Here is a 24,671-nt window from a genome sequence, read left to right on the forward strand (position 1 = left end):
TCTTCCCAGAAAAGCCATCTCTTCGTAACTTACTCAAATTCTACACATTCTTTAAGCTCAGAACAAGTCTTATCTCCTCCATGAATCCTGATCACAACAGATACCAGGATTTCTCTTCCTCTAGTTTCATTTTATACCTGTGTGTGTCCAGGGACATCTGTGCATAGCCTTACAACTGTACACTGAGCACTGCTGATCAGTATCACTTAATTAACACCTAATTACACACAATTCTTCTGTTATTGTTGAAGTAGATTGTGTTTTCTCTTAAGGCCATACATCCTTTATGTTTCCCATAATTACATACTCACTATATATTTGGCACGAATGGGATTTTATTGTTATCTTGCTTTTTACTATTATTTCTCAAACCCCACCAATTAGAATATTGTCATATAATATTTCTTATATCTGTCTTTCATCTAAATATCTTCACAAGAGTTAGTACAGAGTTTACATCACTGGTTGGGATATCTCAAAAAGCAATGTGGTATGTGCATTTTACCTTCACTCCGTTAGAAACACCTATTTTTTTTTTTTTGCCAGTCCTGGCCTTGAGCTCAGGGCCTGAGCACTGTCCTTGGACTTTCTCAAGGCTAGAGCTCTACCACTTGAGCCTCAGCACCATTTCTGGCTTTTTTCTATGTATGTGGTACCGAGGAATCAAATCTGGATCTTCATGCATGCTAGGCAAGCACTCTACCACTAGGCCAAACTCCCGGCCCAGAAACACCTAATTTAAAAGCACTCATTTAACAGCATCTGAGAATATTGAAAAGGGTGACAGTGTTCAATATGCAGTGCATTCATAAACTGCTTTTTTAAATTGTGATAAAGATAATAAAAATATAAAAATAAAAGCATCTGATTTACTTAAAATGACTTATAAATCAATGATGTATAGAAATTCAAAACTCTTGTCCTGGTTTTATATTTTTTTCTAACTCATAAAAATAAAATCTATAACTATTAAAATAAAACAATGTTTCTCAGTGTACCTCCACTTATATCCTTTATATTGGGCACATTAGCTTATTCGATATAATACAGAAAAAGGAGAAAATACCCTTGTCTTTTTTGCTATTCAGTGAGGCAAAATTCAAAATAAAAATGTTTAGAATGAACATTATGCTGCTGGAATTATGTGTCTGAGGAGGCTTGAGAAAGTATGAGTTCTGTGTAGCTACCAGAAAGCCCAGGGTGTACTTGGCTTGTAAACTTACTTGTGTCTTGGTTTTTCTTACTTGGATTTTTAAAAATTCTTCTTTCCTATTTGTATTTCTCCAACAACTTTTTTGAAGTGCCCTCCTAATGAGTTGAAATGTTTGTGATGAGATTAAAAATAGCCCTCCTGGACATTATGTAAATGAGAGCATTCAAAAACAGAAAGTCCTGTATGACACCATCCTGTTTCTATGTGGAATCTATAAACACTGAGTATATAGAAACAGAAAATAGAATAGTAGTTATTAGGGGTAGGCAGATGGGGGAAATGGACAGATGTGATCTTAAGGTACAAAGGTATAGACTTACAAAAAGATTAATTTATAGTGTGATAATTATGGCTAGTACTACTATATTGTATAATAGAACTTTACTGAAAGAGTAGATAATATTCTCTTAACACATGCAATTATATGAGAGATAAGCATATTCACATAACTAATGATCATTTCACTGTGCTTATATCTGTCAAAAATGAAGTACATACACTTTTCATTTTAAAAAGAACTACTCTTGCAAGAAAGAGGATAATATATAAATGCAGCATTTTAATAAAACATGAACTTTTCTTCCTTTTCTCCTTCTCCTCCTTTGTTTTTTCTTTTTTTGCAAGTCCTGGGACTTGAACTCAGGGCCTGGACACTGTTCCTGAGCGTCTTTTTGCTCAAGGCTGGCGCTGTACACTTGAACTATATCTCCACTTCTGGCTTTCTTTTTTCCTTTATTTTATTTTATTTTATTTATTGTCAGGGTAATGTATAAAGGGGTTACAACATTCATCAGGTAGTGAGTGCATTACTTCTCAAACATTGATACCCCTTCTCATGTTTTTGCACCCTTTATCTCCCCCCAACTCCTCTCAATCATCTTGTTTTCTCCCTCCTTCCCTTCCTATTTCAAATAAACAAATAAAAGTACTTTCAACATACCATGTAACAAAGTAAGGTGCAATAACCATATGAGATTAACCATAAGGGGAAAAAAGAGAAAAAAATAAAATATTACATTAAGAACAACAATCACACAATATAAAGTTTTTGTTTCCATATCCTAGAATTCATTATCTTTAGTCTCATCCTATATGACCTTGTGTACATAACTTTTGAGATATTATGATCCTCTGCTAGGAGAGTCCTAGATGTGTACTAATTATTACAAATGAGGGAAACCATTGAGCCTATGTTTCTTTGGGTCTGGCTTATTTCACTTAATATGATTTTTTCCAAGTCTTTCAATTCCTTAAAAATGGGGTGATGACATTTTGATAGCAGCATAAAATTCCATTGTGTACAAGTATCACATCTTCTTGACCCAATCATCTACTGAGGGGCATCTGGATTGGTTCCATATCTTTGCTTTGGTAAATAATGCTGCAATGACCATAACTGTGCTGATAAGTTCAGTATGTCCTTGTTTCTGGACATTTGGGTAAATGCCAAAGAGTGGGATTGCTGGGTCATAGGTGAGCGCTATATTTAGTTTTTTGAGAAATTGCCAGAGAGGTTGAACGAATTTACACTCTCAACCACAGTGTGGTAGTGATCCCTCCTGGCCACATCCCCACCAGCATCTGTTGTTATTAGATTTCTTGATCATGGCCATTCTAACCGGAGTGAGGTGGAATCTCAAAGTCATTTTGATTTGCATTTCTTTTATGGCCAGAGATGTTGAGCATTTTTTCATGTGTCTATAGGTCATTCTTATTTCTTCTTCAGAGAAGGCTCTCTTTAAGTCTTTGGCCCATTTTTTAATGGGATAGTTGTTTCTTTGAAGATTTGTTTTTGAGTGAGTCATTGTTTTATGCTGTAGATATATTTTAGATATGAGGCCCTTGTCTGTTGTATGACTAGTAAAGATCTTTTCCCACTTTGTGGGCTTTCTGTTTAACTGTCTAGCTATATCCTTTGCCATACAGAAGCTCTGCAGTTTAATGCAGTCTCACTTGTCCAAACTTTCTTTAATTTGTTGTGCTTCTGGGGATTTATTAAGAAAGTTTTGACCTGTGCCAAGGAGACCTAGTGTATCTCCTATTCCTTCTTGTAATGTTTTCAGGGTATCTGCTTTTACCTCGAGGTCTTTGGTCCATTTGGAATGAATCCTGGTTCAGGGTGACATATAAGGGTCCAACTTTAGTTTCTTGCAGGTGCTTAATCAATTTTTCCAACACCATTTGTTGAAGAGGCTGCCTTTCTTCCAGCCAGTAATTTTGGCTCCCTTATCAAAGATTAGGTGGCCACAGGTCTGTGGGTTGATTTCTGGGTCTTCAGTTCTATTCCCAGGCCTGTTCTTGTGCCAGTACCTCTTTTTTCCTTTTTAGTAATTTATTGGAAAGAAGAGTCCTGTGTGGATTAGATTTGAATCGTGATCCTCAGATCCAGCCACCTGATAGAATTACAATTATGTGTCACTGGTACCCAGATAAAATAAAATATGTACTTAAAAAAGACAAAACAAACATTGTAATTTCTCTGAACTTTGTAATAAAATGCATTAGATATTCTTTAAATCTAAGATATTAGTGAATGCTAACCTGATTGAATTAAAAGTGTAGGCAGGTTTCACAGATTTTAATGTAGTTGGTATTGTATTTACTTTCCTACTACTACAAATCAATAAGGCACAGAAAGCTTAAGCATACCTCCTCTTCAAGTTACAGTAATTCATGTGTCACAAACCCTAGCAGCCCAGGATCTACTTAGGAGGTATTGACATAGAAGATGCAGTGGGAATGATTCTAAGACCTGGGTGGAGGTGGTACTGTATCTGGGTGCTTCTGAGCAAACCCATGCACACATGCAGTGGATCACTAGGTATGGCTTTCAGAGAGATTCCAGATGATAGGTGGAAAGTGTCATTTTAGGTCATGATCTCCTGGGCATTTGGGATTACTTACCCAAATTTATGAATTTAAAACCCTCCACATAGTTTTTATTTTCCTTTCCCTTTTAATAAATTAATTGTTCCTCACCAAACAATCACTCATCAGAGTATTTTAGTTACTAGAAACCCCAACCATAATAGCTAATTAACAAAACATGTCATTCAGTTGTCAGGAGTTTGGGAACCTTGCTTGCTTTGTTTCTAGAACATCTTTATACATAATAGGAACTCCTGCATGGGCTCTGGATTCCTATGGCTAATACTTAGTTGACTTTCTCTTTTGCTTTCTGCTGTTTTTTTTTTTGTTTGTTTGTTTTTTGTTTTTTAGAAAGGTCTGGATTTACAGTGAGGCCAGTGGCTGGATACCTGAGTCCGAGAGACTTCCTGGCAGGCCTGGCCTACAGAGTGTTCCACTGCACTCAATATGTCCGGCATGGCTCAGACCCCCTTTACACCCCAGAACCGTGAGTATCCACATTCAAACCCAAGCTGCGTGGAGACCACTTCCCTGTCAAGCAATAATGTCCCAGAGGGATACACATCTGTACACAGCCAGGACACACACATGTGGCACACAGTAGGAACCCTCTTGTCTTCAGGAGGCTCGCTCATACACTATAATGTGTGTGTCATTGCTAATGCCCTTCCTTTCACCTTTTCTTCACCCCCAAGCTCAGGAATCTGTGTTGTGCTCTCCCGTCCATTTTAGTCTCTTAAACGTTCTTCCAAACTTGGCCATCACTTCCAGATGTCTAGGAGGTTTGTTTTTTTTTTAAACCTGTAGCTTTTCTTAAGAGCATCTGCCTTTAGGGCTTATACCTTTCTCCTGGACAGTGGATGCACTAAGAGTGGACAGAGACGCTAGATAGGTGGTACCATACTGGTCTACCACAGGTTGTCAGCTGGGGGCAAATTGTGAATCCCTGAGCGTCAATCATTTGGCCTCAGCACAGATGGCATCGTGCAGTCTCCCAGTGTTAAATGTCCTGAATAAAATTTGTTGGCATCCTTTAAAAATGAAGCAAATTATATTATATTCTTGGGAATGATATAATAGACAACATCCTGCCCTTCCTGTGTGTGCCTACTTATTTATTTATTGGCTTGAGTCATCAGGACAGCTTCTTGTGAAGTGGCCTGAGATGTGAATATGAGGATTGCAGGGTAGAGAATTGCAAGCCAAAGGAGCAGCAAGAGCAAAGACCCGGAGGCTCACAGCTTATGATGATACTCTGGCCTCCTTGAGCTCAACTCAAATGAGCACTTCACCCCAATTTTGCCCTAATTTGTTGCCTACTGTTCTTTAAGCCACTCTTGGTATCATTTTTCTTAGGAGGCTGCTTTACTGAATATGCTGATGATTAATGGGCTGCTGCTGTCTTCACTGGGGAGCAAAGAGCCCTTCAAGGTTCAAGCCATTATGAAGCTGATAATAGCATAAGAAGGCTGGGATTAGAGCTAAGTCCCTGAAGCTTCCTCTCCCCCTTAGGCTGGCATAAGTCACTTGCTAGGTGGGTCCCTGTAGGGTCACTCTATTGTTTTTCAGACTGTTCAAATTCCCTGAAAGAGTTGCAGGATAAACAAATGTTACTTATAGGACTCAAGATATTTGGAAAAGAAATGCTTCTTAGAATAGAGCGAGTTCTCAAAGGAGCCTTGTCAGAGTTAGAAAGGCAATCTCTCAATCTCACCCAAAGGGTTTACAAATGGCCCTGTTTACAAATAGCAGGCACTTTGTTAGTTCTTTTTGAATAACTGCACTCCCCCCTCCCCCGCCCCACACCCAGACCAGCAATAGCGTGCCAATAGGTATGCAGGGTGAGAAAGGCAAAGAAATGAGATTTTAGCCACAGAGGTCTATAAAATTCTTTGGATAATGTGTTTTATTTTTACCAAAGTACTTTCAGCCAATTCATTCAACAATATTTATGTGTGATGTTAGCAGGGAGATACAGCAGATTTAAAGACGAATAAAATATAGTAGCTTAATCTTTTTTCTTGTTTTCTTTTAAAGCAGTTCACATTCTGGCAGGGAGGTAGAAACATAAATAGTTAGGGAAGAGTGTGTTTAGCACTATTATCTGGGTATGTACAAAGTGTTAGAGGAGCATGGAGACAGCAATCTTGTAAGGGCTATTCAGAGAACGTATCAGCTGAACGGAAGTCTGAAAGGGGGGACAAAAACACAAGAAGGGGTACTAATGTGTGAGAAGTAATATGCCTATTATCTGGCGAATGTAACTGTAACCCTTCTATACATTACCTCCATTAAAAAATAATAAAGAAAGTGTATTTCAAAACAATGTCTGATGGGGAGGGAATGGAAGGGGAAGTGTAACTGTTATGCAGATATGAAAAAAGGGACAATGAGCAAGGATGGTTAAACAAGAGTGGCTCAGTTCCAGTTTACATATGTGTCTTCATTATGAATGACTGTCAAAGGAGGATAAGTATGCTTCATTTTTCAGGCCACTGGGAGCTATCCAAAGTACTGAAACAGTTACCAGATTATTGTTATTTGAAAAAAGATGGCTAAGGGTGAGGAAGTTAATATGAATGATTGAGAAGGAAAATTAGCCAACAAGCTCACATTTCCATTGATGGAGTAGAATTTATGAGGTGTTGTGTCAGGAAATGTCATGAGATAGAATAAGAGGGAACCTTGCTTCATACCCTCGATACCTTAGAGCCACATGACTATATTTGGTTGCTATAGAAGGGGCAAGGAAATGGAAGCCTTCCCTAAGGTAATGCTAAGGTGCTATTAAGGTCATGTTGCTTTTATTATTATCCTCAATTTTATTTTTGCCTGTACTGGGGTGATGGAGCTGTCCCTGAGCCTCTAATATGCTTAAGGCTCGTTCTCTACCACTTGAGCCACAGCATCACTTCTGGATTTTTGGAGTAGTTTATTAGGGATAAGAGTCTCATAATTTTCCTTCCTGGGCTGGTTTCAAACTGCTATCCTCAGATCTCAACCTCCTGAATAGCTAGGCTTACAGGCATGAGTCACCAGTGCCTGGCCTCCCTGTTTATTTTTAATGTACATATATTGTGTATAGTAAGGCTCTTCATCTTCATATTTGCAGCTATGTTTAAGTATTTATTGGGAAGTCAACTAGTTATTTTAAATAATGATTGAAAAGCCTGCAAGAAGGTAAGGTTTAGAAGGAAAGGAAGTAAGTAGGGGGCCAGGAACATAGCCTAGTGGTAGAGTGCTCAACTAGCATGCACGAAGCCCTGGGTTCAATTCCTCAGTACCACATACACAGAAAAAGCTGGGAGTGGTGCTGTATCTCAAGTAGCAGAGAGCTCGCCTTGAGCAAAAAGTGTTCAAGAACAATGCCCAGACCCTGAGTTCAAGCCACAGGACTGGAAAAAAAGACAAAAAGAAAGAAAAAGAGCAAGAGGACGACGACTCTGATTTGGCATTTATTTTCTTCCAAGAACTCATGAGGGAGGTCTCCAGCCACAAGTCCTGGTCAGACAGACCTTCTGGTACTACGAGGAAGGGTTGGGACTTGCGATGAATTTAAAGCTTTGACAACGGACTTGGTCCTATGACCACAAAGACAAGAGGGGACTAAGTCAGAGGATAAAAATTGGGGATTTACTAATTTGGTGGTATATTTGTAAGCCAGTCATTCTTTTATAATCGTGTACTAATTGTGCATCATTTAGGATTTGAAGAGGGCTAATACACATACTGTGAATAGTAGATTCTTTTCCTTCCTCTGTCTTCTTTACATTTGCTCTCCCACTGTAGAGGTCACTGCGGTTACTGGTTTTTATTGCTTCCTTCTAGAAATATGTAGACTAAGATCTATTTAATACGTGTCTATGACAAAATCCAATGTCCTTTCTCAGTATTGTAGTTTGAATGTATGGGAGGCTAGACCGGAATAACTATTTTCTGCCCAACCACTTTCACAGGCATTACCTTTGTAATGAAAAAAAATTCCATTTTCCCAGTTGAAAACCAACAAGAAAGCAGATTTTCCAATTTGTGAAGTTCAACTTGGCCTACTGTGTTTGTTGCTTCTACTTTGCTTCTAAGTAACAACCCCCAGTTACTGAACTGTGGTAGTAAAGGCAGCACTTATGAGACAGCCTGAGCCAGGAAGCCCAGATAGAAAGAAAGGAAGTAACACACTATTAAAAAGTGATTTCTTTCTTTCTTTCTTTTTCAGTCTGGATAGAATTCATTTTGCTATCACAGTTTTCAACTTACATTGGATTTTTGTACATGTGTTGGGCTTGTGTTTATATTTTGTACTTAAAAGACTCTAAGTTATCTAAACGTGATAGTGGGACTTGAATTAAAAAAAAAAGTGACAGCAGGCTGATCGTTTACCTAAGGAAAGTTTTCTGGCCTGTAGAGTTGTAAAGAAGAAAGTCCTGGTGAATTAGAAAGTCTTGGTTATCCTGTTGAGTCTTTATGTTGCTGTGTGTTTCTGGCTGGGTTGAAGGTTACTGGTCAGTCAGAAGCAGAAAGAAGTCCCTGCTCTTTCTTCCTTAGAGCAGTGCCTAGGGTGCTGCATGCCAGTGCTACCTAGCTGCTTGCTTTTATTAGCTATAATTCAAAGTTTTGACTAATCAAGTATTGATGTATACCAATAATTCCTCCATAGAATATCAACTGGGTCATATTTGAGGTTCCTCCAGTAAGATCATTTTTTTTTCACTCCCTTGGATGAGAAAGGAGGAGAAGGATGTATAGTGTTATGTTCCCTGCCATGTGAGCATCACCTGGCATGTTTATAGTGACAGAACATGAATTTGAAAAGTGATATATTCTCTCTTGTCTGCTTTTCATCCATCTGGGAAAAGCCCATTGTAGGCTGTTCCATTTCACGCCTTATGATTACTCTGATTACTTCATTTTTATTTTCTTTTTCGGTGCTGGTTGTGCGGTTTGAACTTGGGGCCTGGCACTGTTCCTGAGCTTTTGTGTGCAAGTCTAGTGTTCTATCACTTGTGCCATAGCTCTACTCCTGGCTTTTTGGTGATTATTTCTAGATAAGAGTCTCACGGACTTTCCTACCTGTGCTGGCTACCCAGCCAGCACTGTGTACTGTGACATCAGATCTCAGCCTTCTTGAGGAGCTGGGATTGTAGGAGTGAGCCACGTGCGCTGGCTTGTATCTTCTTTTAGAACAAAGGTTTATAACTTTGGCATTAATGATATCTATATCTATATTAACTTCTCTCTCATATTCACACATAGGTATATGTGTATACATACACGTACATACATACATGAATGTATACACAAATATTTTGGCCAGGCAATTTTTAAAAAATATTTTATTAAATAATTTATTAACATTGATTTTTTATATCATATTTCAAATGATGTGTTTAACAAACAAGTATTCAAGAAGGGAATCTCTACATACAATCACTGGCACTTAGATTTTTAGAACATAATTAAAATTAGGCTGAGGGTTTCTATGTCATAGATACATATTAATCTATGTAATAAAACATTATGTCTATAGAGTCATAAATTTTTATCTATGTAGTTGTATTTATATTTCCAGTACCATGCCCATAGCATTGGGTACATAAATATTGAATCCTTGCTCTTGTACTGTTTGGATCTAATAGCCACATATTAAGGATACCACGTGCCTTTTGTTCCTTTGGTCTTGACTTGTCTCACTCAACATGATTCACTCTAGATTCATGCCATTATTTTATCTTGTCTGTTGGCTATGTAGAATTCCATTTTGTGTGTGTGTGTGTGTGTGTGTGTGTGTGTGTGTGTATATATATATATATATATATATACACACATTCATCTGCAGTAGGGCATCTGGATTGTTTCCATCACGTGGCTATTGTGAATAGTGCAGAGATGAACATAGCTAAGCAGGTGTCCTTATCATGTCCTGGGTTATCATGTTCAGAATAGATGCCCAGGAGTGGGATGGTGGGATCGTCTATTTTCAGTTCTTTAAGAAACTTCCACACTGCTTTCCAGAGTGGCTGAACTTGCTTATAATCCCACCACAGTAGGGTTCCTGGCCAGGCAATTCTTTATATTTGGGGGATATCTTTGCATTTTGGAATGGTTAGCAGCACCCTTAGCCTCTACTCACTGGGAAGAGGCTACTACAAGTTGTATATGCAGAGGTTTACCCAAGGTGTTGATGTCTGTATTAGATGAAAAAAGAACTCTGACAGTTCACATTCACATGGTTGCTCTAACTACCAATGATTGTGTAACCTCTCTTTAGAAGCAATCTGTAGACCATATTTCCTTTCTAAAACACAAAACTCAGATGAGCATTCCTTTGTGGTTGGCACACACTAGTGACAAAACCATAGTTGGTTCCATAGAGTATAAGCTTATTAAATCAAGAGTTCTAGATTCAGGACCGCATTAATATGATGGGCCACTTGGTGCCAATTATGAGGCAATAGCTTCTGCCCCGGTGGTGATATTTTTCATATTGAAGACAGAGTTTAACCATTAGGAAATAGCACATAATACTACCCATGAATGCTGCAACATTTATTGTCATAATACAGCTAAATGCATCTGTGTTAAGGACAATCTCAGTTGAACAGTTTAGGGACAATTAATGTTATTTTTAAATATAACTGTTTTAAAATTTTAAAAAGGCTTTGTAGTCAGGTGATTTTTTTTCTTATAATTGTCACTGTGTTTCAATTTTATAAGAAAAATAAAAGTGAATTATTTCTGAGCATATTTTTTCATCTGTTTCTAAGTAAAGTGAATGGATTTTATGCTTAGCCCTTGCTTATTAGAACAGAATTCACCCTAAAACTGGCAACAGTGTCATTTATTTCTTTTTCTTAGGGCTCAGGCATTAATCCTTGTGATACCAGCAGGTAAAGGCACAGGCTTTCACATTTACAAGAAAGGTTGGTTGCTCCTGTCTGATTGAACTGATACCTCTCACTAGTCTTTAACAAGAAGAAAAATACAACCTAACTTTTTTTTTCTTCTTGTTTTCATCTGGGTGGATTCTGGGTCTGACAACTAGGTTGTCATGAGTTTTTCTCCCTTCTATTTCCCTTTTCTTTCTCCTCTGCTTTAAAAAAAATTGGTCTCTTCTTGAAGTCCAGCCCGGGTATAGATCACTGTAGAGCTGGGAAGACAAGCTTTCTGGAATTAAGCAGGACCCTCTCCTTGCCCTCTTGTACCTCCCCTCCCTAATATGTCTCCCTCCCCCAGGGCTGTTTAGCTTTGAGATGATGTTTCCCAGAGGATAAACAAACATAATATCAAGCCTTCCCAGACAAGAGCTTCTTTGTGGTGCTATTATCTCTCTTTGCTTTTCAGGCCTCCTGAGAAGAATGTTACCAGCAACTTAAAGAGCCTTTCTAAGAAAGCCAATCCCCTCTGATCTCCATTTCCTGCTTAAAAAAATTATCTTCATGCCTGTAATCCTAGCTACTCAGGAGGCAGAAATCTGAGGATCATGATCATATGATGCTCTACAGTGATTGTAGAACTCTAAAACCTGAAATTATCCTTTCTTCTATTCTCCAGTATAACTAATTTCAATAGTAATAATCACAACAGAAACATTAACATCACTTCCTCATTTATAGCAAGTGTGTATGTACCAAAGCTATGTGGCACGAGTATGCCAGCTATATATACTGCACATTTGCCATATTACTATGTCAAACAGTTTTTTTTGTATACAACCTAGTTCTGAGTTATTACTATTATTGTTACTCTGAATTCATGGATGAGGAAAATGAAGCATGGAAAAGTGAGTTATGAGCCTAAAGTGACACAGCTAGTAAGTACATTATGTTAAATGGCTAGAGTCAATAGAAAAACTGAGAACTCATGTATATGCTGAAGTTGAAAAGCTCTTGATGATTATTATTTTATTTATTTATTTATTTTATTTAATTTATTGCCAGTCCTGGGCTTGGACTCAGGGCCTGAGCACTGTCCTTGGGTTCTTTTTCTCAAGGTTAGCGCTCAATCACTTGAGCATCAGCACCATTTCTGGCTTTTTTCTATGTATGTGGTACCAGAGAATTGAACCTGGGTCTTCGTGCATGCTAGGCAAACACTCTACCACTAGGCCAAACTCCTGGCCCTATTACTTTTTTTTTTTAATAACCAAGTTTGCATGAATTTTGGAAATGACACTTTCTCAACTGTTCAGTGTGGTCCTATCTAGTAATCGGCTCAACGACCAGGCTGTTAGAAGTTGATCCTTTCCTTTGTTACCATGGGGTGTAGCAGCACCTTTACCAAGAAAAAGTATCTCCTATTAGCCCAGGAAGAGCTGGGACAGCACAGCTGTATTAGTAGGTGGTACAGATAGGGGATAGCTGTGTAAGTCTTTTAGGCAGAAGGACCTGGGACTGCAAGCTGGAAATCCAGACTCTATTGTCAGCTCTCAGTTTGACATCAGCGAGCCTTTAAGCTATCTGTGTGAAGGAGGATGAAATAATGCTTTCATCTTTAGAGAGAGGAGAAACTTGATAAAATGACCAAATAGGTCCATTCTACTTCTGCACTGCTTCAATTCACATGAAGGCTGTTGTGTCTTCAAATTCCAACACATGCTTAGTTAGCAGGCTATGTTTCTACACCCGGATTCCCAAGTTTTTCATCATAATATTGTGTCTTGTTTTGTGAAGAACCTGCAAGGAAAACAACCCCTAAAACATTTTATAGAGCCTTTTGTCTCAAGAGGTTGGAATGCTCTAAAGTATACCTTCTATTAAAAAAAATGCTATACGTTATTTAAAAGCTGTGCATGGTGAAATTAACCCTGTGCCAGATTGCCTGCTACAGTTTCCTTTCGGCTCTTTGAGGTTATGTGCAGTGATTTGGGATATAGCCCCCGTTGCGTTGCTTTTTTCACTTTTAAAAAGACAGTCCAAAGCAGGAGTCCTTCTGTACCCCCTACCCCCACACCAAGTTCATTTTTCTAATATGTACCCATAATCCAAAATTAGCACTTGGAAGTGCTGGCACCTGAATGAAAATTCATCTTCCCTCAGCCTTCTGTAGCCCGGGAGAAGTTCATTACGTAGCTTCAGGTGTGGAAGAGTGAGATGACCAGGGAGCAATTTTTCAAGAATATTTGCATTTTAAAATTGCAAGTTCGGAAGAAGAAATTTAAAATGATTGAATTCTAGGCTCAAAAGCGAGGTAATCACCACCCGTGTCTCTTCACTGCTGTTTGGAGAATGATGTCCCTGTTAGCAGACAGGCCAGTGGCAGATGCTGGCACAAGAGAGAAAGGGAAAGGGCCTGTTGTCCCCATACACTCATGCTGTTTGTCCTTCCATCCTTCCATTCATCTCTGTGATGTTTATAGGACCATCACCATTTTACAGATGGTAATTCCAAGGTTCAAAGACATCAGATAATTTCCCTAAGGTCACACAACTAGAAAATAGCAAAATCATGATTTGGTTCAGAGTGCCTGTGTTGCACTGGAAATTAGGAGGGTACTCGGGTTCTTCACTTGGATTCATTTCTGTTTGGAGCAATGGAGTCTCTCCACACCTGCCCTACACAGTGGAGTTCAAAAGGCAGACACTGGGCATTTCCCATGAGCTGAGCTTTCTTAAGCATTGGGAACTCAAAGAGCGTGTATTGTGGCTTCTATACTGGGCTTACAGCTTTTAAAAGTATTTTCTAATTTCACTCTCACTACCTAGCCTAGGCTGGCTTCAAACCTGAGATCCTTTGGCTTTAGCCTTTCAACTGTTGAGAGTATAGCCATGTGCTGTTGCACTTGGCTCAGTTTATAGCTTCTTGCATCCATCCATGCTGTAAGGGAAAAAAAACCCCACAATTTAACATTATGTGAATACTTATGCTCTCAATTTATTATTTTCTTAGCACATTAAAAGCATTAAGATGTGTAACCTTTATAATTTTCATTTTATAGATAGGAAAATGTTATGTCTGTGCTTCAGTATGGTAAGATGTGGCTATTTACATTTGCTTAGTAAAATTAGATTACCTGCTAATTCAAGTCTTTAGTAGCATTAGCCACATTTCAAGGGTTTTTATAGACACCTGTGCCTTGTGAATGTTACATTGAACACAGATATAGGACAGTTTCATTTTGATAAAAGTTCTTATTGGGCAGTGCTGCTCTGAAGTCATTTGCTTGCACAGGAAGGGGGATAGACTGTGGAATACATGCTTGTAAAAATCTTCCTCCCTCCCTCTCTCCCTCCGCCCCTCCCTCCCTTTCTTCTTTCCCTTCCTCCCTCTCTTGCTCCCTCCCTATCATCTATTATTTGTGTGGACCTGAACTTAGGGTCTTGCACATAGAAGACAGATGCCCTACCAGTAAGGTATACTCTTAGTCCCCCAAATGGATGCTTTTAAGTATTATATTTTATTACTGCCTTCATTTTAGTGGAATTTGGGCAGAAAAGCTAAACTCTCTTACATTTTGTTTCAGAAATGGTATGGGGATTGTGACATATCAAGAGATTTTCTATTGCAAGTCATTTTTGTAGTTCTTATAAAAACCAGAAACTTTATTTCAGTGGATCAGGGAAGTTAGTACTTGGTATGTGCCCTTTTATGAGGCCACGAGGCAATTGCGATGTTATTGTGAAATCTTTCTTTACTTGGTTCCTAATACAGTCCCAGGCACATGATGAACGTTTATGCAATTGAGTTTTAAGAAAGGTAGCTATATTATCTGCCACTTTCAGAGAATTGTAGGAAAGGTGGATTTTGTTATAGTTCGAGTGGAAGAAGTAAAAGTTTCCTCCAGAGCAGCAGGCAGTATTTGGTTTTATGAAAAGAGAACTTTGTGTTTATTTGTGCTGTGATAAGGAGTGATCATAAAACTTGCCAACAATTGTGTCTGGGCCATATTTGACAGTATGCTATTTTTTTTTTTTTGCCAGTCCTGGGCTTGAGCTTAGGGCCTGAGCACTGTCCTTGGACTTTCTCAAGGCCAGAGCTCTACCACTTGAGCCTCAGCACCACTTCTGGCTTTTATCTATGTATGTGGTACCGAGGAATCGAACCCGGGTCTTCATGCATGCTAGGCAAGCACTTTAACCACTAGGCCAAACTCCCGGCCCCGCTATTTTAAGTCTAAAGCAACAGTGTATTTGACTCGATAACAATTACTGATACAAGGTTTCCTTGATTCCCAACCAAATCCTGTTACCATCTCAGTGAAAACAAAATAAGCCACCAGCCCACCTATTAGATTCATAGCATTTGCCCACCAAATGTGGTGTGAAAGCTGCAGAAATACTCTATCTTGGCTTCCAACTCACCTTCTTGTTTCCTTTCATCAGTAGAATTTCTCCATCCTTCCCTCTGATCCTTCTCTTTTCTTCACAATGTAGCGGAAGTGTTGGCTTCTGTCTTGTGGAACAAACAAAAGCTATAGAAACATGTTTGAAAAGACAAATGTGCTAACTTGGGATGGGAAGCCAATGTTGATTGCTGACCTACTGCCTCTTAAAAGGCTTTCATTTACAGCAAAAATTAAAAAAAAAAAAAGGCGTTCAACACCAAGCACAAGGAGTCAGCTTTGAAAAGTGATAAGAACAGAAAAATGCCAGACACATTTTGAATTTGAACTTAACAACCAGGACCCTTATTTCCCTGCAGCAAAATGATCTCAACATTCTTAGAATGATTTAAGAATTCCTTGGAGACATTCCACCCAGGCTCCTTTGTGGGCCTGTCTCTCAGGCTTTAGAATCCTCCAAACAGAGCTTATCAGAGAAGATTCCAATTTACAGAAGCAAAAGTCCAGTGTTTGATGTCAGCCCTAGCTTTTTTTTTTTTTAAAGAGACATGATGTTTTACAGTGTTAACAGTTTTGAAAGGTCCTACATTTCCAGTGAACAGAGTGCTTTTTTGAAAAGGACTCTGAAGAGCATTATTTAGGTGAAAATGCATCAAAGGAATGGGAGTGAAAAAGAGCAAAGTTTGCCAGAGTAGAGATGGGAGGTAGCATGTCTTGACAGCTACAATTATTACCAAACAATAGAATCTTTTAAAAGAGCTCTGAAGAGGCAGGACACTAGTTGTAGACTAGTTGGAAAACTGTTCATAATTAGATACTTGGGGGGGTCTAGCTGTGGATGCACAAAGCCATGGGTTCAATTCCTGGGTACCACATACACAGAAAAGGCTGGAAGTGGTGCTGTGTCTCAAGTGATAGAGCACTAGTCTTAAGAAAGCTCAAGAACAGTACCCAGGCCCTGAGTTCAAGCTCCAGCACTGGCAAAAATATTTAATAATTTTCTTTTGAAATCAGGGCCTTGTGCTTTCTCTTGGCTTATTTGCTAAAGGATAGTGTTTTATCACTTGAGTCATACTACTTTCTGTCTTTTGCTGATTAATTGGAGGCAGGAGTTTCTCAGATTTGACTGCCTAGGCTGGCTTGAAATCTCAGTCCTCAGATCTTAGGTAATTTTAGGATTATAGGAGTGAGCTTCTAGTGATAAAATGTTTTTACCAGAAATGTTAAAAGTCCTCTCTGTTCCTGGCATTTCTAGGCCAGGAAGTTTCCAAGCACTTTGGTTTCTTTTTTTCCCCACAGTTTGCCCTAATCAGACTGTGGGATGAAAATGAGAATGTTCCACCAAAGGCAAGATTACAATCTCATTCCTGGTCTTGGAAAATAGGAATTTAGAGTTGTGGCCCCATGAAAAATTGAGGTTAGTCTATACACTATATCCGACTTTTCTTGGGGAATTTGGGGGAATGTTCTTTCTTAGGGTCTCTGCATGGAGCTGAGAGAAGAGTACAAACTAGTGAAATGCAATGTAATCATTTCTACTTATACCAGAGCAAAAGGCATCCTCAGCTTTCATTAAGAATCCTGTTAGACACCTTGCTTCAGGCTTTCATTTTTAATGAAACAATATAACTTAATCTATTATACTATATTATTTTTTCTTCCAAATTCATAATTTCTTCTGTCTTCGATGTAGTCACATTACTTTTTCAATGTAATGCTATTAAAGGCCCTTAAGTTGGTAAGTGTGTTATAGATGTCTATTAATGACGCCTTAATTTAAAATCAAGGGGAGAGCTCCTTTTCTGCCATGAAGATTGGACCTCTAGCATTTTTATTTTTCTTGAAGCTGACATTTTTTTTACTTTACCATTTACTAATAATGTTTCAAATATCATTAACACCTGTGTAAACAGAAGAACATCTTTCTGTAATCAGGCTTTAAAATGTATTCAGTAAACTGACAAGTCATGGATTACACCATGTGTTTATCTCTACTTTAGGCAAGACCTGCCCTACCCTTTTACATATGGACATGATGCCCACACTAAACAGTCACTAATTGTTATTTTTGGTTTTGCTCACCTTGTTTATTTATATTAGGAGTTTACTGTTTTCCTATACTTGGATATCTGATCTATTTGGAATTACTGCCAAATCTTCTTCCAGGATTACTAAGGCTGTTTTAGAATTTACATTAAGTTCTAAGAGGCGAGTATTGTGATTTTTTTCCCATGGTGAGACCTTAATTCTAAGATTAGTGTAGGCCACATGATATAAAAAATTGAGCCCAATGGGGGCGGGGCGGTGAGGGGGAGGGTAAAGGGTACCAAGACATGTGAAAGGGTATCAATGTATGTGAATTAATGGACCTTCTATATGGCAAATATCATGTAACCCTTTTATTAATTACAATAAAAAAATAAAAAAAGAACAATAAAAAAAATTGAGCCCAAGAGTGAATTTATAGGGCTCAGCCCCAGTAATGCATAGAAGCATTACCTTTGTAATTGAATAACATACATGTTGAAGAGTAATAGTTACCTACTTACTCTTCAGTCATCTCTTTCCCTATTCTTCATTATCATATGATACAATTTTGGTGGAATTAAATAGGTGGTTCAGAATTACACAGACACATTCAGCTTTAGTTTTAAGTGTGTATGGCTGAAAGCCTGCTAGGATAGCTCCCCTGCCAGTGTCATCAGTTGTAGGAACGAGTCTCAATTCTGCCTATGTCTTATTTTTCCCTGAGGATCTTAAAAGACACCAAGATCTATCTCAGGGAGACTGATTGAATAAGTCTAAAGTGGAATCTAACCATTTGGTATTTTTTAAAGGCTTCTCAAGTGATGAGAAGGGCAGAGAACTGAGTTCTCAGAAAAAGAGACTTAGGACACACTGATGACATAATTCCTTGTGCTGACTTGATTAGATTCTTTCCCTGTAGCCTAAGCCCCAGTCCTTTCTCATTTATGCTGTATTTGTAAATTAAAATGAGAGCAGGAGGAGTTCATCTTTATACCAGAAGGATTTGATTTCAAATTTTATCCATCTCATACTAAAAACATGACCTTGAAAAAGATGAATTTCAGTTCCATATTACACACATGCAATAAAATGTATTTCATATGTTTAAAACTACAAATCTGATAAGAAAACATTTATTACTTACCTAGTACGCAGTAGTTCAGTGCCTAATACACAGTTCAATTCCTTCCCTTTCTCTTTTCTTCATTTTATGCTAGATGAAAGATCTTCGCTAACACTTGAATGCTCCCAGTGAATTCGCTTTTCTAGAGCAATGTGATTAGAGAATAACCAATTTTGTATTCTTTTCTCCAAGTTCAGTTTCGGTGTAAAGGAAGAGGCTATTCACATATAGCGGTCAGAGGATCAACTTGGAGTTTCTTTCAGTGTCTTGTGCACACATTTTTTTTTTTTACTTGGCTGTGCTTTTGAAGTTTTTGGGCCAGGTTAGGAATGTAGGGTGAGTTGTGGAAACAAAGTTTTGTGACTAAATTATAGCATAGATTTTATGTGAGTAGTGACCAATTTTGTGTATATTGTCACCATACTTACTTCCTATCTGAAGTGATGCACTTTAGAGCATCACAGGTGAAATCAGGAATATCTTTCTATTTCTGTCTGGCTAATTATTATTATTTTTGCCATGAGAATAAAATGATTCATTATGCTGAGACAGCCAGAGGTGAATTCATTACAGTATAGGTGGATAGCAGGGAATAATTCATAATTTGTACCCATGCTTTGCCCCCTTACCCAGCTCCAATTGAAGGCCAGAAAACAAGAGATTCCAAGCTTCTTTATTAACTGGTTTGGCTACCAGAGCCAAGAACTAGAGATTCTTCCAAGGGTACTGGCATAGGAATGTCTCATATTACAGCAGATACACTTCCCATGGAAGAGCCATTTTATGTTGTTCTTTCCTAGTGCTTCTTTTTATTTTTTATTTTTTTATTGTACTTAATAAAAGGGTTACATGATATTTGCCAGATAGAAGGTGCATTAATTCATATACATTGATACCCTTCCACATGTCTTGGTCCAAGCCCAATATAGCACAATTTAGGGATTCAGGGCAAATGCTCAGAAACACCATGACAAGCTGAATCCCACTTTTGATTTCATCATGATGGTCAAAAGACGAGATCACAACAAAATTGCTTTAAAATGTTAGCTTGAAGTTTTTAGGATATGTAAGAATGACATCAAGTTTAAGGAATCTGGGGCTGTCATGTGGTCAGACAATTTTTACGGGCACAAGATGAAGTGACGTAGATTGCAACAGTTTAAAAGCCTTATTTGAATCTGCTAGCCACCTGTGTTTGAAACTCAGCTGCAGAGATCGACTAAGACTCAGCTATTTGTTACAAGAGTATACTTCTAAATTAGGCTTCCAGTTACACATCAGGTTGCAGTTCATTACATAAAGGCCTAAAATCAGACATCCTCAGGCCTGTGTTGAGTTTAATGTAATGCTTCTTAGAGCTGGAAGCAGCAAATGTTTTCTGTAAAAGGTCTTCTAGTAGTTATCTTAGAATTTGCAGGTACTATGTTCTCAACTCTTCATTGTCTCCATAGCTTATAGAAATAAATGGCATGAAGATGTTCTAATAAACCTATATAAGCAACAGGTGAGACTTGAACCAATGCCCATTTTGATCTCATATTAATAGATTACCTTAATTTTCTAAGATTGTCATGAGAATTAAAAGATGCTAGCTGCCTATCTATCTACTATCTATCTATCTATCTATCTATCTATCACACATATACTTAGCCTAGGGAAAGCACATGAAAATAATAATAGATTAACTGTTGTGTGGGCTTACAACTGCAGTTCAAGAATTTAGGAGTCTGAAACAGCAGGATTGAGAATTTGAAGCTTTGAACCCAGCTTGAGTTATATAGCAAGGCTATATAGATAGGAAAAGGTTAGCCAAGTGGAAAAGGGGAGAGGGGCCATTTTTGGTCATAATATGACACTTCTATGGCTTGGAAAGGCTCGGGTGCTTGCTGGAGGTTCTGGATGGAGACTCTGTGTCTTTCCATTTTCTAGCTTATAGAAGCTGCACACACGGATGATGGCTTCCTCCTTTATATTTAAAGCTAACAGCATTGTATCTCTTTGATCTTTATTCTGTTGTACCATTTCCACTGACTATGGCTGGAAAAGGTCTTTTGCTTCTAAGTAGATGTGTGATGAGATTGATCCAACTTAGTCCATTCAAGATCCTGTTCCTAGCTTAATATTTATATCCTTAGCCAACATCTGCCATGGTTGGTGGAATGGTCTTGATATCAACAATACTCAAGGTTAATATGCTATTGGAATTATACTTATATTGTTCTGGGTATTTAAAGAGAAGTGTTGAAGGCTGAGCATGCTGGAACGGGCCTATAATTCCAGAATCTGAAAGGCTGAGGCAGGAGGATTGCAAGTTTGAGGCTACTTGACAACTAACCAACCAACCAAAATTCTAAAACCCAAAACCACATCTTAAAGTTGATATCATAAGATGCATCTGGATTTTTCAAAGGTCTAAAAAGATGATGAATGTTAGTTATAGCAACAAAGTTGTTTTGAAATTTAAGTCCTGTTCTCCTAGTGGTAGTTTAAAGTTTCTTCTATAATATGTTTTTTGATGTTTTCTCTTTTCAGAGACACATGCCATGAACTCCTGGGACATGTTCCACTACTTGCGGATCCTAAGTTTGCTCAATTTTCACAAGAAATAGGCCTGGCTTCTCTGGGAGCATCAGATGAAGATGTTCAGAAACTAGCCACGGTAAGTTAATTTTCAACTTAGAACTTGTGTCTACTTGAAAGGTAAATAAAACTTCAAAGTCATTGGCTATGAATTATAAATAAATGTTCTGGAGAAAGCAGGGATTTTACCTTTCTCATGTTGTTTTCTACAGAAGCTCAGTAAGTGTTAAAGTTCATTGGTCACCAAAAGCATTTGTGTTTTATTCAGGGGTTATCCAGATATAAAAAGCTACAAAATTTGGTTTGTGAGTTATACTGTCTCTGTCATGACCACTCAGCTTAACTGCTATGGTACAAAGGCAGTCACAGACAATACATGAATGAATGAATGGGACTATGTCACAATAAAACTTTATTCACAAAAGGGCTGGGGGTGTTGCCTAGTGGTAAAGTGCTTGCCTAGCATGCATGAAGCCATGAGTTTGATTCTTTGGTACAACATGCACAGAAAAAGATGAAAGTGGTGCTGTGGCTCATGGATAGATAGAGTGTTAGCCTTGAGAAAGCTCAAGGACGGTGCCCAGGCCCTGAGTTCAAGTCTCAGCACTGGCAGAAAAAAAAAAGAAAACTTTATTTACAAAAGCTGGTGGTAGACCAGATATGTCATATGCTGTAGTTTTCTCAATTCCATAGACAGAGTAATAGTAAAAGGTATATATACATATATATGTATGTGTATATGTATATATATATATATATATATACTTATAATTCAGTAAGCATTGCTATATGGTGTTAGCCTGAATAGATGATGTGGTTGTAATCAGACATAATTTGAGTCATCAGTAAGAAATTCAAGCCCAGTCACACTGTATAAGATGCTCTGATATTAGCATGGGTCTTCCAATAGCAAACACGTTATGGAGTTGGATGCTGTCTTTAACATTTTGAAGATCCATCTTTAAAACCCATGTACTTTACCTTAGCATTGTTTTACAGATCATAAAAGGAAGAGACTCAGCAAGCCTACCAGCGCAATATAAGTGAGCAAATCTACTTGGAAAAGAAGGAGATTTTTGGCTATCAGTATTTGTCACAGGCAATCAATGAAAGCCTATTAGATATTCAGGAATATTTCCCACTCCCACCAAGAAAGAAGCTGCCTCTTAAAACTTACATTCATTTAAGTGTTTCTTCTATTGCCTATGATTGATAGAGATATGGACACTTTGAGATATTTTCTCAAAGGGAAATACTGGTACAAACACTATGCAAGTGGCAATACCCAGTTGTGTCAGCTGGGAATGACAAAGTAATGGGAGTTGGGTGGCCTTGGATATAGTGGAAATCTGGTCCTGAATCCTCACTGATGGTTGGTGGAATGGTGCAGGCTTTGTGTTGGCAGATCTCCCACATTTTTGAGAGAGGATGGTGATCTACATCTCTAAATGAAATTCAATGCTTATTAAATATTGGATTGTTAAAAACCTACTATTATGAGGTGAGGAAAATGTATTTGTACCTTGAATCTAGATCCTGACTTCCAATTTGTAACTTCCAATTTGTAAATCTCCTGTAGAGATTTCCATGTAATTGAAGTATCGGTTATTTAGTATTGTATGATCCCAAAGTTAGTGGCTCAAAAACAACACATATTTATTTACCTCCATAGGTTTTTTTTTTTAGGGCCTGGGTACTGTCCCTGAACTTCTTTTGCTCAAGGCTAGTGCTGTACCACTTGAGCCACAGTGCTAAATCTGGTCTTTTCTATGTATATGGTACTGAGGAATCAGGCCAGTGCTTCGTGCATGCTAGGCAAGCACTCTACCACTAAGCCACATTCTCAGCCCCTCTCCTTAGGAATTAGGAATCTGAAAATATCTTTGCTGTGTGGTTCTGGCTCAAAGACTTTTATGAGGTAGAAGTCAAGATGTTGACTGGGTCTATCTTTATCTAAAGGTTTGGGGATCTGGTTCTAAGATAACTCAGTCATGTTACTATTGGCTCAAGGGCTATGTCTCTTCTGGGCTCCGCTATTTTATGAACTATCTGTCTCTGACTGTCTGTCTGTCTCTATCCATAGAATAAAGTGGATATGCATATACTTGGACCTCAGTGAAAACTTCTTTCCTCCCTCCCTTCCTCCCTTCCTTCTGTTTTCCTCCTTTTCCTCCTAATCCATTTCCTCCTCCTTCTCTTTCCTCTTATAGATAGATGTTTCACTATGTAGTCCAGGTTTGCCTTGAGCTCTCAATACTCCTGACATCAGCTTCCAAGTGATAGAATATCAAACTTGTACCACTATACCCATTTCTTTTATTCTTTCCTAAAAGAAGTAACATGAAAACCATTTTATTCTCATGTTATATTTTATTTTTCAGTCATTGGACTTGAACTCAAGGCCTGGATATTGACCCTTAGCTGCTTTGCTCAAGGCTAGAGCTCTACCACTTTGAAATACAGTGCCATGTCTAGTTTTCTAGTGGTTAATTGGAGATAAGCATCTCAAGGACTTTGCTGCTTGGATCTCAGGCTCCCGAGTAACTAGGATTACAGTCTTGAGACAGCAGCACATAGCTCACTTATTTTTGTATACCATCAAGCTACATTAGCAATAATTTTAATTGTTCCATCTAACTTTGTTTTTAGAAATTTTAGAGGCTATGAAAAAATGGTTTTTCAGAGGAGAGAAAGTTTGTGCTGAATCTCAAAAGATAGGAAAAGGTTAGCCAAGTGGAAAAGGGGAGAGGGGCCATTTTTGGTCATAATATGACACTTCTATGGCTTGGAAAGGCTCGGGTGCTTGCTGGAGGTTCTGGATGGAGACTCTGTGTCTTTCCATTTTCTAGCTTATAGAAGCTGCACACACGGATGATGGCTTCCTCCTTTATATTTAAAGCTAACAGCATTGTATCTCTTTGATCTTTATTCTGTTGTACCATTTCCACTGACTATGGCTGGAAAAGGTCTTTTGCTTCTAAGTAGATGTGTGATGAGATTGATCCAACTTAGTCCATTCAAGATCCTGTTCCTAGCTTAATATTTATATCCTTAGCCAACATCTGCCAATGTAATATTTTCAACAGTTCTGGAGATTAGATCATGTACGTCCTTGGAGAGCCATTATTTCCTTTTGCTTTTGCAATTGTTAAGATAAAAACCCTAATGCATGTACCTTGAAACTTACGTTACAAGGGCAACAAACTTAAAGGGCAAGTTTTCTTTAGGAATTTGTATTTCTTAGTATGATTTCAATATCCTGGCCTTAGATTGCATTTGCACCAGTAGCCAAAAACACTTCTACCTGGTAACATTTCCATTTGTTGTAGCTCATTGAATCTTTACGTATGCTTCTTTTCCCTCTTTTATCAATGCCCTCCTCCACCCCTCCTTCCCCCGGAGTGTATCTACTTTCTCTAGAAAGCCAATTCAGGTTAATTGATAGTAGATGAGTAATAAATCTTTTTTTTTTTTTGGCCAGTCCTGGGCTTGAGCTCAGGGCCTGAGCACTGTCCTTGGATTTTCTCAAGGCTAGGGCTCTGCCACTTGAACCTTAGCACTACTTCCGGCTTTTTTCTATGTAT

At 38.2% G+C, this 24,671-nt stretch overlaps 1 protein-coding gene across 2 annotated transcripts in view; it reads left to right on the forward strand.

The window, feature by feature from the left end:
- Tph2 (tryptophan hydroxylase 2) overlaps window positions 1-24,671 on the forward strand; it is a 92,459-nt gene that overhangs the window by 33,998 nt on the left and 33,790 nt on the right. For both annotated transcript variants that reach the window (XM_090357216.1, XM_090357207.1), the window contains exons 6-7: window positions 4,433-4,568; window positions 21,040-21,166. In XM_090357216.1, coding sequence (XP_090213342.1) covers window positions 4,433-4,568; window positions 21,040-21,166 — 263 coding nt within the window. The remainder of the gene's footprint in view (window positions 1-4,432; window positions 4,569-21,039; window positions 21,167-24,671) is intronic.

Source organism: Megascapheus bottae, chromosome 2 (assembly GCF_031878675.1).
Source record: "Megascapheus bottae isolate mThoBot1 chromosome 2, mThoBot2.hap1, whole genome shotgun sequence".
NCBI classification, from domain to species: Eukaryota; Metazoa; Chordata; class Mammalia; order Rodentia; family Geomyidae; genus Megascapheus; species Megascapheus bottae.